The sequence below is a fragment of the Ornithodoros turicata genome, chromosome 10, assembly GCF_037126465.1.
Source record: "Ornithodoros turicata isolate Travis chromosome 10, ASM3712646v1, whole genome shotgun sequence".
NCBI classification, from domain to species: Eukaryota; Metazoa; Arthropoda; class Arachnida; order Ixodida; family Argasidae; genus Ornithodoros; species Ornithodoros turicata.
The window spans coordinates 8,024,470-8,038,360 of record NC_088210.1 but is presented as its reverse complement, the minus strand read 5'-3'; the positions used below and the strand labels follow the sequence as shown (position 1 = coordinate 8,038,360).

At 45.2% G+C, this 13,891-nt stretch overlaps 1 protein-coding gene across 1 annotated transcript; it reads right to left on the bottom strand.

The window, feature by feature from the left end:
- Positions 1–840: 840 nt before the first annotated feature.
- Positions 841–13,824, bottom strand: LOC135371164 (serine/threonine-protein kinase Pink1, mitochondrial-like). The gene is made up of 8 exons (XM_064605219.1): positions 13,322–13,824; positions 12,959–13,118; positions 10,497–10,638; positions 5,930–6,094; positions 5,706–5,872; positions 5,520–5,650; positions 4,045–4,272; positions 841–2,071 (listed from the first exon to the last, which is right to left on the bottom strand). Exons 1-8 carry the CDS (start codon positions 13,733–13,735, stop codon positions 1,790–1,792), a joined length of 1,689 nt encoding a protein of 562 aa, XP_064461289.1. The 5' UTR covers positions 13,736–13,824; the 3' UTR covers positions 841–1,789.
- Between the last annotated feature and the right edge of the window lie 67 nt (positions 13,825–13,891).

The following is a 13,891-nucleotide window of genomic DNA, read 5'->3' as shown; positions in this document are numbered from 1 at the left end:
AGTTGCCCCGCCTAAAGTACAGGGAGGAGGAAAGGACTACACAGGAAACAGCACAGAACATCCAACGTCGGTGGTTATTGGTAACGGATGGCTGCAAACACATAAGCTTGCAAAGACAAAATGTGTGCTTGGGCTGGTCCCCGCCCTCCTTTTTTTTTTCCTCTGTTTTTCCGAAAGCGCGCTTGCACATGATGTAAAGTTTTTGGGCGTCAAATTTTTGTGGAAAAATCGCGAAAGATCTTGTAATTGTGACTGAAATGGGGTGTTGTGGCCATGGGCTTTCTAATTTGCGCAAAAAAAAGTTACATTTCCTTGGGAATTTCGTTCAGTTAAGCTAATCAGACAAATTAATGAGGTACACTGATGGAAACCACCTGTTTGTGTGGCAAAACCCTTCACAAGTATGATGCAGAAGGTTTCTAATTTTTATCTGGGGTCCATTTTGTTTTAATAATAAGGGGTCAGTCTTACGTCAAACACCCTGTATATTATATTAAAAGAAAACTTATTTTAAAAAAATGTTTTATAATAGAAGTTTTCTTTCAATAATAATTTGTTGTTACTTGCAATGAGATTGTTGTTATATTACTATATGTTATACTTTTTAGTGTGCACCTCTATGCCCCTCCTACTCAAGTAGGCTTACAATGCATAGCGCTCTCTTATTGGTGTCTGGAAATGATTTTGTGCAATAACTGCAGGAAGTCCAGATAACTCTTCACATTCTCGTGCTTCTTGCGCGTTTGTGTTGGCATCAGAGTAACCTGTTTTAACCCAAGAGGAAAAGTTAATCACGAGAGTCTATATTGTAAAAAACTGATTAGTCAGCAATGCCAGCCATCATTGTTTTCAGTACTTTAATGCTCATTAAAAAATCGATGAATACAGGCGCTATTCTCTAGGCTGGTTACTACAAAATATATAATGTCCTGTAACAAAATTACTGGAGCACTGCCTACTTGACAACCATGCAATGACGCAAGCAGGAAGAACAAGGTGCACTTCAGTTAAATGACACTCGGTGTAACCTCCCACAGCAATAAGGCCTCCACGAAGTGTGACGCTAAGGACATCTGTAGTGCATTAAGAGCGAAAAGGAGAACTCCGATGGTTTAAGTCCAAAGCGACATTTCCATTACTCTTCTGCCAAAACGTCATTAAGATCATCAGCTCATGAGATTTGAGGTCATGTTAGTTTAGGGGACATCTTAAGATTCGTATCATCCTAAACATTTGCATGGTATACATAGGGCCTGACTTTTTAGGGTTAAACCCGTATCCGCCCGATATTTACCCCCCGAACGAAATCAGTAAAATTCGGGTTTAACCCGAATCTACCCGAAAACATCCGGGTCGCGTGGCACACTCATAAGCGTGCATTAAAATAAAGTTTGATAACATTGCTAAACATTAGTTCCATGTTAAGACAAATTTTTATAAAAAAAAAAAAATCACCCGAATACACCCGAATTCCTGACGACAGAATATGCCGTAACGGGATTTAACCCGAATACACCCGAATTTTCGAATGAAAAATATCACCCGATATTTACCCCCCGAATTTGGCAAAAAATAAAACCCGAAAAAGTCAGGCCCTAGGTATACAGCTTGTCTTTCAAGGTTTCTCAACGAGGTTTTTCTTTCGTGCTTCCATATTTTTCGTTCAACAGAAGGCACCTGGCTATCGGACGTGAAGCGAACAACTTCGAGTCGCTGCTAACACGGTGTGACACTCGGTTCTATTTGTAAATACAAAACGGCGGAACTTTGCAAAAATATTTTTCCACCATCATGCCAGAAACAGAGTGGCTTCACAATCAGTCTCTTCGTACACAATGTCATCTCTCTCCCTCGAAGAGTGGATGTACTGTAGGGCTTCGAGTACAGTAGCCAGCTGAACCCTGGCCAGTAATGTCCGCTGGAGTGTTGCCTTTGGCTCCCATATGGTGGTCGCAGCAAGGTTGCACAGCCACTCCAGTGCACTCTGGCTGTCGCAGGGCCCTGCCAACAGGCGCAAGGGTGCGTGCAGCAGCAGCTGACACACCGTAGCCGCAACACTGGCACTGGGACGCTGCCGCAAAATGCAATGTGTCATGTTATGCGAGTAAATAGAAAGAGATGAAGCACACATGCTGAAGCATATATGTCAGATATATAACGGGCGTTTCAGTTAAATCCCTGGGCTATTTTAAATAATCTGCCGAACGGGTGCACTAACCGACGAACTTTCTTTTTTACGAGTATCTGTCCAATACCACCTACAAGCTGTGCACTGCGTGAATGAGTGGAAGTGCTCATAATTGAAATTAAAATTCAAAAGAGTTTTGTAAAAAAACAAAAACATTTAAAGCAGGGCGCTATTGGCATTAAAATGGGGATTACTACCCCTTTTGGGACCTTCAGTGGACACCTGTTAGAGAAGAATTTGCCAGCGGGTCATTCGTTGGAGTAATTACTTGGTTTACATATTTTTGTCGCGGCTGGTTGCAGTGAAGCACAAAAGGACGCTCTTCACTCCCTTATCCACCAATGAATTATGCCTTTAGACTAATTAATTACATCCTCTTGCGCTTCACTGCGACCAGCTGCGACAAAATATGTAAACCAAAGCCAATTAATTACAGCAACAAATGGCCCAATTAGGTGGCATGTCCAGCACTGTACACGGAACATGCTGCTGCGCATTCCTTCCTCAGAGTGACACGCTAGCTGTGAATGCCGCTGTACGAACTTGGAAACAGGTGAGTGGGTTACCTAAGCACATGTCTGTATGGTCTCATTCGCTGCTAGCATAGCTGTATCATGCGGTTCAAGAAAGGAGAAGGCCTATTTGAACAGACAGTAACCTACAGGAACCAGGAGCTACCAATTTCACAGCTGCCTATTAATATTAAATACCATGTATGCGGAATAAACGGGTTTACGTTTTGCAACATTGATTCTTTTTTTTTTTTTTTTCTGGGAATGAATATGCCCACCAGAAGCAGAACCAGTTAAAACCAGTATGAACCGTTACATTTCAGCTCCGGAGCAGAAACGGTACCGGACCGTTAATGATAGAACCGGAACGGTAAACGTTTCGGTTCGACACCTTGAGGTAAGGAACGCAGCTAACTAGTGGAGAGTGAGGAGGTACCAGACCCATTACACGAAATAAACATGATGAAACATGAAAAAGTGATAGTTCTCACATTAGAATACCATGATATCCCATACCTAATGGAAAAAAGAAAATTGTCTAGCCCGAACCTGATCTGGGCACGGTTGGTGAAGCCCGAGCCTGGCCCAGGTTATTACGCATTTGTGATACCCTTTGTTAACTCCTTCCTGGATATTCAAGGTGGAGGGTCCCTAATACGCCTGACGCAGGGTCAATGTACCGCGGTGCCGCAAATTTAAAGGAGGAGCCTGATCTTGGCTCCTCACAAATTCGTGAATTGTGGACCCCGCGATTTTAATCACTTATATGTAGGGCCCGACTTTTTAGTGTTGTACCCGATTATGCCCGATATTTACCTCCCGATTCAAATCTGAAAAAAGAGAGAGAGAAAGAACAGTGTTTAACCCCGTATTTCCCCGAAAACTGCTGGATCAGCCGAATTCGAAGTTCTCATAACTAACGCAGAACTTTGGAAACTGTGTTGTAAACGCATAAATATGCTGATATAAACTGTCAAAACAGATACCATGCCACTTGCAGACATCATGTACCCACCTGCAGACACCATACCACTTAGATGCACAGACTAAATGTTGACACTCTGCGTCTACTGGTCTGTCGCTTATTATTCCAAGTAAATCAAAGGTTTACACTCTGATCCACTCCGATTCAACCAGAGTTGGGTTGAATCAGGTTCAGTTCAACCCCATTAAACCCGAATCCTTGAAGCAAAATATAACCCGGTATTTACCCCCCCCCCCCCCCGCCCCCCTGCGATTTTGTTAAAAATTATAACCCGATGAACTCGGGCCCTGCTTACGCAGTACGGGGTGAAGTTGTGTTTTACGAGCTTTTATAAAAAGTGAAGTTTCCGCTGTACATACCTTTGATGGATCTCTCTTGAGAACGTCCGAAACCAGCCGCCGTAGGACCGGAGGAGCAGAGACAGGAAGAGGGGGCAAGTCCACCTCTCGGTACGTGCGGCTGTCCAGCCGCCCCCCATAGAATGGGTTCTCGGCACCATACAGTTCGTACACCAAAGTCCCCACGGCCCAAAGGTCTGCACGGCTGTAGTCCAGCACGGAGAACATGCCCGGAACGGCACTGGACACCTGACACGAAGACTTCCTTCAGCCACTAACAAGCACCGCATTTGTTTCACGCTGCCACTATATCTCGCACTAACATTGATTGATTGATTGATTTTATTTAATATGCCCACAAACAGCCGTGGCCTTTAGTGTGGTGCACGAAACACGATACATACTCTATATACAACATTAAAGGAGTACAGAGGGGCCGTCCAAAAACGTCCGATGAAAGTGTGTGTGTCATTTTATCAAATGACGCTGAAGGTCTTGATGTGTGCAATTTGTTTCCCAGAAAAAAAACTCGCACAAACATGGGTCCGCGCCTTCGCCCTTAGCTCGCCACTCCGGGTATTACAAGGAGAAGGTATGATGCCATGTCACCGATGACGTTACAAGGAGAACTCGTTCTGGTTCGTCAGTCAGTGGGCATCAGCGCCTTGTCCTTTTGCCATCGGAAACCAGTTTCGTCAGTTCTCCCGGAGAATTTAGGATAGAAGGAGCAACCGAATCATTACCGAGCGAAGAGAAAGGCTTTTTCGGAACCCCGAACAGCTGAGTAGCAGACGACAGAGTAGCAGAAGCCAACATTTCTCTAGACCAATCAGCACGCACTCTCCTTATAGCACCAGCGCGAGGTTCCGGGTAGATCACAGGCTGGTACTGCTCTTCACCGCTGTTGCGCGCGGTCGTTTTTGGCGGCGTACTTTAAATTCAATTTCTGCGATAATTATGACTCTGCAGTGTGAATTACTTCGCATGGTGCATCTTACTGACCTACTTAACAGTTTCAGAGGAGGAAAACTGGGTGTTAAAAATGACTTCTGTGCTACTTTAACATTATACTGTATAACTGGTTAAATTGGCAGTCTTATAGGAGCGGAGAATGTGCTTCAGTCAAGACCATTTTTTCAAGCCAACCTGTTCACCTGACAGCTAAAATGCACCATGCGAAGTAATTCACTTGACAGGTGTGTACATATCTCGGAATTTGATTTCTAAAATTGCGACCATGCGCAACGGTGGCAATGCCTGCAGCTGACCGCCAGAGTCGCTTTGACGTCATTGCGGTGCAACCCGCTAACCGGTAGATGTTTTGGTGAAGCATCGTCTGCTAGAACTGGGAGCACAGAGACAGAACTGGGAGCACTTGGCAGTGGGGTAAAGAGGCAAAAAAATAAATAAATACATAAATAAAATAAAACTCAAGAGACGGAGCAGACGGATACAACGTCCATACAATGGAAATGCGAGTAAAGGTAAAAGATTACCTCGGGTGCCATGAGCGCAGGATTCCCGTCACGGCACACGTCCGCCGTCACGAAAGGCACCCTGAGACCGAAAGGATTGTCCGCGAGGCAGCACCCAAAGTCCGCGAGGGCCAACTGCGGGTTGGTAGGGCCTGGAAACGAACGGGAGACGTGGGGGGCGTTCACACACGTTTGCTACGTCCTCACCTGCTGAGAGGTCTAGCAGAAAGTTGTCTGTCTTGAGGTCCCTGTGAGCGATGCCATGTCTGTTGATGTGCAGGATCCCTTCCAGTATCTGGCAGAGCAGTGCAAGCGCTACTCTGCCTCCCAGGCTCGCTCCGCTGCGGAGAAACTCTCGCAGGGTGCAGTGGTACCTGCACACGAAAACAGTGTTCCTGTGGGGGTTCCTTCGCACAGTGCGCGATGTTAACCTTTTCATGACCAGGAAGAGGGTCATGTTGCGGCCGTAGCCACGGCGATGCAGCCTGGTGGGCAGAGCGTTGGGGTAGAGCTGTTGCGCGTTGGGAAGAAGGGGCATCCTGTCGGCAAACGCCACGAGCATGTTGACGATGTTTGGATGGGATGGAAGCATGGTCCTGCAACGATAGACACAATAATTGACGTCTCACTCAAAATATCGGGAAAGTGTGCGGCTATGTAGCATCTTGTTTCAAGAGAATGAGAAGGCAGCTGATCCAGTGCACACGCAGGAGATGCCTCGCTAAAACATTGTTACATGGAACACTGTGCTACCTCCTTTAAAGGGGCACTAAAATGCAAAAACAGGTTCACTTCAAGTCACGTTCGACGATATGTTAATTTCGTACTTGTTATCGTAGTTCAAAAATTTGATTCAGTTACGAAGCTACAATAAAAAAACGTAGGGAGCTCTTTCCTGCTTCGGCACTAAGCAGTGAATGTCCTTTCAGCTTGTGCTGCGGTGTTTTAAGTCCATGCTGCACGTGCCCTTTTTCTTCTAAATGGTAGCACTGTGGGCACTACTCTTGCTTGTATTACACTAATTCAAGCACAGACTTTCATGTGAGAGCAAGTTGTTTTTGTATTTTAGTGGCCCTCTAAAGTGGTGTCCATGAGAAATCTGGAATAAAAAAGTTAGTGGGATGTCCACTCAAAGATGTCTTCCAAGAAGAAAACACTGAAAAAGTTTCACAAAATTCGTTCATGTTTTTGATAAAACATCAAAACATTGGATTCGGAGCAAACTGTCAACTTCCGGTTGAAACGGCCCTTCCCTGCTTCGCTAGGACACTGCTTGCCCCTTCTGGTGATGTAATGGGCGTTGCAGGGGTAACGGCAAACAGCTCAAAGTTACTAGGTGCATAGATCGAGAAGTTACCCATCAAAAAGAACTCTTTACAAGTTAAGTTACCGTGTGAAAAATGTAACTAAGTTAATAACGAAGTTCTTCAGCCTGTAACTCGCAGTTACGGAGTTACTTAAAAAAAAGAACGAGTTAGTTCCAAGTTACTTCGGACACAAAATAGCATTACACAGGTGCAGCGTGCGTGAGTAGTTGAGTTAGACTTAGAGTTGCCTGCGGAGGAGTGCAACACGCTTACACCGTTTTCGTTTATGTCCAACAATAGACCTCTCCCTGTTTGTAAACAAATGACGTCATAGTGTTCGACAGCGCCATAAATTTGGTAGAATTGAATTAAGCTCGAAGCTAGAGGTGAACAAGGTCACGCCCGAAAGCCACGGTCTTGAGGGGATTATGACATGGTCCCTTAAAGGGACGTGACCCACGGTTCTACTTTTCTTTCAATGGGAGGCAGCAAACAAGTGTCCGTTCGTGGAACCCAGCCCTCTCCTTCCGATTTGTTTCAGTTTCAGTCTGTCTACCAATGTCATGATGACGTTTCTCTGGTAGAGGTCTATTCGAACGTTTTGCATTTTACTCCCTGTGGGCAAACAATGGTTCTGCTTCATTTCAATGGCAGCGGTTCTTACTTCCTGAATAAAATACTGTCATTGATTGAATATCACGTTTTATGGCAAAAAATTCCACAAAGGAACCGGAGAGAAAGCAAGAAAATATGTGGACGCGAGTGAAAAGCGAGTTAAAAGTAACCTGGAACTTAACTTGAGTTACTTTGGCAAAGTTACCTGAAAAAGAAACGAGTTCCTCTGAAAGTTACCACGGCGCAAAAGTACCGAGTTAAGTTACAAGTTACCAAAAAAAGGAACTTAGTTTCAGTAACGAGTTACCTCGAACTCTGCTCCTTACTGCTCGTTGTGAGTGGAGAGATACTTCATCACACACTTTATCCTCACTTTGTACTCTCCGCCACGCAGAGGCAAACTGTCATGGCGTATTGTCAATGCACAGCACCCGAAGAAACAAAGGGGTGACAAAAATCCTGCCGCTGATGTAACTACCCTGAAGCAGGTGCTTTTAATGAAACTGCCATCTCATCCTGGTCGCACGTCACAGGTGGTCACGTGACTTTGTTCACGTGTCGTTTTGCCACTTATAGAAATATTTCCGTCGTCATGACACCACAGGATGAACGTATTTCGCCAGCGTACACGATGTGGTGCCTCTTCCGCAACATGGTATCTCATTTTTCCATTGTTTAAGTATGTCGCATCGGGTTACTGAGTCTTAACGCACCGTCGTCATCACATCTTTGGAAGCCGTCAACAGTACGAGGCCTTATGTGCAAAACTGCGCGTTTTATTGCGAGATCATCGATGAAAATAATTACCCTGATCGAAAGACATTCAAAACGTCGCGCAGAAACAACAACCGCATCGTTTACAAAAGGTCTGGCCACCGGTCATGGGCACCGCCACCTTCAAGGTCACGTGTGCCTTGACGTTTGCTGTGACATGCAACCAGAACCTGTCCAGGATGTATTGCGTTTGCCCAGCACGCTTTCGTCTACGGAGCAATACACTGTATGCCACCCCTGTGCGAAGAAAGCAGCCACATCATCCGGGCCCAATATACAGTTGAACCTCTACTTAACAAGCGTCGGTCACGTCCAGAATCCTGTCTATGAAAGTGATACCACAACGTTCAGAACTGGTCGACAATCCACAGGGTGTGAGCAGATAAGTTCCAGTGGCATTTGCACGAGTAACTCTTCGTCTACTCACCCGGCAAACTTCCGATGGCACAGAAGCTACAGAAAAATCACAGAAGCTGTACCCGGCATAAAAAGTGAACAGTATGACGAAAACGACCGTCCTCGACTTTCCTGGCCAGGAGCGACAGAGGCTCCGCCTCCAAAATGCGCGCCAAGAGGAGGACGCAGAAGGCGGAGACAGCAGCTTCTGCTCTTGCCTAACATGTGGGGCACCGGTAGCGCTCCGCTCAGAGCCGTATATAGAGAGAGTTTGGCCATCTTTTGCCGCTTCACGGGCAGAGTCTGTTTTGACGTCACAGTACCGCCCAAAAAGCCCGAATCCAAGCGAAATCCGCTTATCAGCCACCAGGTAGGCGCCATCTTGACGCACTTCACCGGCTGGTCGACATGTACTATTGTCGCGCTCAATGTAATCTACCAGGGTCACCGGCTTATGACCCACAGGCGCCTGTGTAGTGGGGGCTTTGTTACCAAACTGAAAGGATTCAAGGACGAAGGGGTCGCAAAGTACGCAGTACGCACACGTCTTCCCCCTTGCATCGTGACCAACGCTTTTGCATCAACATGGCGTCGGCGACAGGTTGACGACTGGACGACAATAGAGCGCGGATAGGGAGGTCGTTCAGCCGTGACGTCGCATGACGCGGTTCAAGTTAGGCAGAGTTGTGCCTAACTCGTTACTTGGTAACGGTTACTTTTTTTGGTAACGAAGTAACGATTCAGTTACTTTTTAAAAAATTGTAATAGTAACAGAATCAGTTACAAAAATTGGTAACTCGTTACTGACGTTACTCGTTCCTTTTCTTGAGCGCGGAGGAGTACATTTCGGCACTCCGTGTGGCGCAATGCGTGCAGATTTGACCTGCGTGACGTGTGACTCAAAGTATTATTGCAGTCCCTCACTGGATGTGTTGTTGTCATTACTCTTGTTTTCCGTAATCTCCGACCATCACTCCTTCCCAAGAATGGCCACCAAGTGTGCTATGGCTAGAAAAAATGCGTTTCGACTTTTCTTAGTTTCAAGTAGCGTTTCGACTTTGCTAAGTTTCTGAGCGCTCTAAATTATGACGCAGCCCCTCGTCTGTTTTGGGGAACCGTTGGTGATCTGTGGCACGAAAAACAGTATTTTTTTATTGTGTTTTCGTAATCCCCGATCACCCTCACTTCGGAAACAAGGGAGAAGGTCCAGGCAAACTGATATAAATTCATGGTGACGGGCCGAGAGGCACGGAACACGAAGGACGGATGACAAATTTCGAGTATCAGCTCCTCCTGAAGTGCAATTCCTCATTAATAAAGAGTTGAAGGCAAGTGACGGCGTGTTTGTTGGCTCCTTTAACTATGCTGCGGTAACGTAAAAGTAACTCGTTACCTGTGAGTAACGAGAACTAGTTACTTTTGTATGTTGGTAACGAGTAACGTATTTAGTTACTTTTTTCTGAAGTAACGGGTAACGGTATTTAGTTCCTTTTTTTCGGTAACGGGCACAAGTCTGAAGTTAGGCTACTCGTAATGGGCAAACTCCACCACCAAAAAACCACTACTGCGTAGTTTTGATGCTTTGCTTTATGGATGTGTTATTACTCAGCTCATAAAACTGGGAAGCTTTCTGGGTCCCCATCTTTGGCTCGAGAACAAAGATGGGGACCCAGAAAGCTTCTAGAGTCTTGGCACATATGTGGTGACCCCTCGGTTTGCAACAAAAACCGTGGCCCCCTCCCCGAACAGTACTCTCATCTCCTTAAATAGCGACCGGTTGTGTAATGCCTCATTCAGTTTTGGCACTGATGGTGTCCGTCGCACGACAGACGAAACGTCTGAGTAGACCCTGTTATTTTGTTATGTTAAGTCAGAGTTTTCTACTTTTTTTTGTCCCGTGACTCACTTGCACTCCGACAGCAGGTTGATACGAGCTGGAATACACTCCCTCTTCATGCAGTTCCATATGGCAGCTGCATTCGACTGGGCATCATAGTTGAACATCACTTTTACTGCCAGGTCCCAGTGGGTCTTCTTATTGGCAGCGTCTGCAAGAGCAGTCGAAAGACCATTTGAGTGCGGGCCGTGCAAACGGTCGGTGACATAACACTCGGCTTCCGAGGCACGGTTTTTCACCGACGCAGGTTAACGCTGAACCGAGACCGAGGGTTGGTAAAACTTGAAGTTAAAGGGGGCGCTAAAATGCAAAAACAACTTGCTCTCAAATGAAAGTCCATGTTTCAATTAGTAGTGGCGTTTCCTAAACTTTACAGCACCGCGGTGAGCAGCCCCAATTCTGCAATTCTGCAAATTTTAAGGTGTTCTTACTTTAGCTGTTATTTATGAATTGTGTTTCGTCGTCATTGCTTGTTGTATTGTCATTTATTTGTGTTTGTGGTTATCATAGTTTGTTACAAGCTTGCACGAGACAGTCCACATTTTGAATGAAGCGTTCGTCGAGGATTAAGGGCCCAACTCTTTCAGGTTCTACTTTTCAGCAATTTCGGGCCATAAATACATCGGGTTATCTCTAGCGGGTATGTCAATCAGGTTGAACTGGACCTGATTCAATCCGACTCTCTTTGAATCAGACTAAATCAAGCGTAAGTATTTAGTTCATTCGGAATAATATGCATGACGCAACAGCAGACACAGGGTATCGATCCGCGTAATCAGTCCATGCATTTAAGTGGCAGTAGGGTCTCTGTTTTGACAGTTTGTGTGAGCATATTTATGCATTTACAACACAATTTCAAAGTCCCGCGTTAGTTGCAATGATTCTGGATCCCCGTGGCCCAGCAGTTCTCGAGGAAATATCGGGTTAAACCCTGTGTTTGCTTATTTGAATGGATTAGTAAACATCGGGCATAATCAGATAGAACCCTGAGACATCGAACCCTGACTGTATAATTAGGCATAATTAAATTTTTGAAACTGCGTTATGCAGGCAATGGTGAAACGAAACAAGCAAAAGAAAACTGCACATAATCGAATGAACAGGAAAAGAGGTTTGGTAGGTGATAGAACAGCATTGATATAGTTGGATCCCCTTTAATTAATTTTTTTTCTTAGTTCATCAAAGCTCTATTACTTTTATTGCTTCCCCATTGTATACTGCTGGGATGACTGTGTTCTACAGCGTGCCCCAGAAAACGTGTCGTCGAATTATAATTTAAAAAACTACGCCACCTACAATCATGCGGTTAAAGGCATTTGTTCTCATTGAGTTTCTGACAACTCCTGATGTGACTGTCGTGCATCGTAAGTTTAATCGTGTAAATATTTGTAAACTTAACTTAAAAATTTACCAAGTAAAGGTCACTTTTTTATCCCACCAATATGAAGAGCGTGCCGAGTTCACTCAAATTCACGATAATTGACAGCGATATTCATCAGCTATTCCATCGGAAAAAAACAGACGAACATCATGCTTTTCGGGTTACCGGAACATAACGCGCGATGACTTTTTCAGCACAGTGACTCTGAGTCCGACGAAAGGAGGTTCCAAAGCCAGGATACAGAGTGATAGTAGAAAAAGTAGCAGTTCCTAAAATTGTGAGAGAGAACACATTATTCCAGCAAAAGTCGGACAAGATAAGCCATGCCTGTTTTATCTCTTTCAGCGATGATGAGGTGGACCAGGTTTCCAACCTCCTTTCATCAGCCAGACAGTGATTGCGCCAAAAAAATTCATTGTGCGCTATCCCCTGGGAGCACCGTAGAGCATGTGATGCTCCGCTATTTTTTCCGATGGGACAGCTCGTGAATATCCCCGTTAATTATCATTAATCTGAGTAAATTAGACACGCTCTTCCTTCACATTGATGGGGTAAAAAAGTGACGTTTACATGGCAAATTTCCGACTTAAGCTCGCAAAAATTTACGTAATTAAACTTAAATTACACGACATTCACATCAGGTGGTGGCAGAAACCCAGTAAGAACAAATGCCGTTGATCGCGTGACTCTAGGTGGTGTAGTTTTTTTTATTATAATTAAATGACACGCTTTCTGGGACACCTTGGATGTTCAATTTTTGTCACCTGATAAGATGCAGACTCTGCACAAAAGTATGTCATTCATTAAAAATGTTCCGAGATGCTTCATATTTTTAATTTTGTCATTTCAATATCTCCTTAATCGCGGCTGAGCTGCTTCCTTCCTCTGATATACTTGGACGAGGCCTAGAATCTCTTTGTCGTCTCTTTTTGACGCTGGCTTACATAACAGAGAAAGAGAAACAAAAACAAAAGCAACAGGACGCCTGCATAGGCGTCGAAACGTCCTATTGGTTTTCAATTTTTTTGTTTCTCTGCTACGCGAGCCAGTGTAAAAAATCAATATGCTGAAAATGTGTATGTGTGCTAACCTGCATCTTCAGCTCCGGAACTCTTCCACCTGGCACCGTAGACCACGGCATTGCAACCTTTGCCCAGCGGTTTTCCTATTTCCAGGTCCTCCATTTTCACCTGCTGCTTTTTGTGCAAAAAGCTTTCACTTTTCTCTCTTGGGAAACTGCCTAGCAGATCCTAGAGAAAAAATCAAAAAGAGTGACAACGATTAAATTTGTAAAAAAAAAAAGAAAGAAAGAAAGAAAAGAGAAGCAGTGCAGGGCGACACTTGAAACACAACACAAGACACGCAAGTCTTTGGTTTGTCAGTTCCGTGTTGTGTCTACATTTTGATGACACACCAAACAGCCCCGAGTACCCGCAGAAACCTGACAACCCACCCTGATGTCTTGACAGACGCCTTCCAGTTGGTCCTCCCTCGACAGTAGACTCGGTTCTTTCACAAGGCAAACGCCACATAGTCCAAGCATAGGGGCGACTTTTCTCGCCCCTGCAAATAATTGTCGCGCTCGTTCTTTGCGCAGCTGAGCAGCCTGAGAATCTCGCACCCATGGCAGCACTGCTTTCTTGAAAAAGGATCGCTCGTGATCGGGAAGTCGTGGTAATACGGTCTCGACGATTTCCGGACCGGGTTTAGTTTTTCGAAAGAGGGAACGGAAAAGGGCCCTCCCCCGATAGAGCGAATCGTACACGTAATTCCAAACTCCACCATGACGGCGGCCGTGTTGGGCACAGAACGACAGGAGGTGATTCCTCCTCAGCACACTGTTAATCTTTACGCTGTAAGGCATCATGTAACCATTTGGGAACCTGCCTAAAGCTGCTGAAGCAAACCGTAAACACGGCCACCTTCGTCGTGTTTTGGTCGCAGTTCCGGATACTGCCGCGTCGTGACGCTGTCGTCACTGCGTGCCTTCGGATCGCCGTAGCCGTAAATTACTACGAACTTT

Coding starts and splice junctions, on each gene's coding strand:
- LOC135371164 (XM_064605219.1), bottom strand. CDS start 13,735: ATGATGCCTTACAGCGTAAAGATTAACAGTGTGCTGAGGAGGAATCAC. Junction 10,639..12,958: donor TTCCGGAGCTGAAGATGCAG/GTTAGCACACAT, acceptor CTGCTCTTGCAG/ACGCTGCCAATAAGAAGACC. Junction 4,273..5,519: donor CTGCGCTCATGGCACCCGAG/GTAATCTTTTAC, acceptor TCTTCGTGTCAG/GTGTCCAGTGCCGTTCCGGG.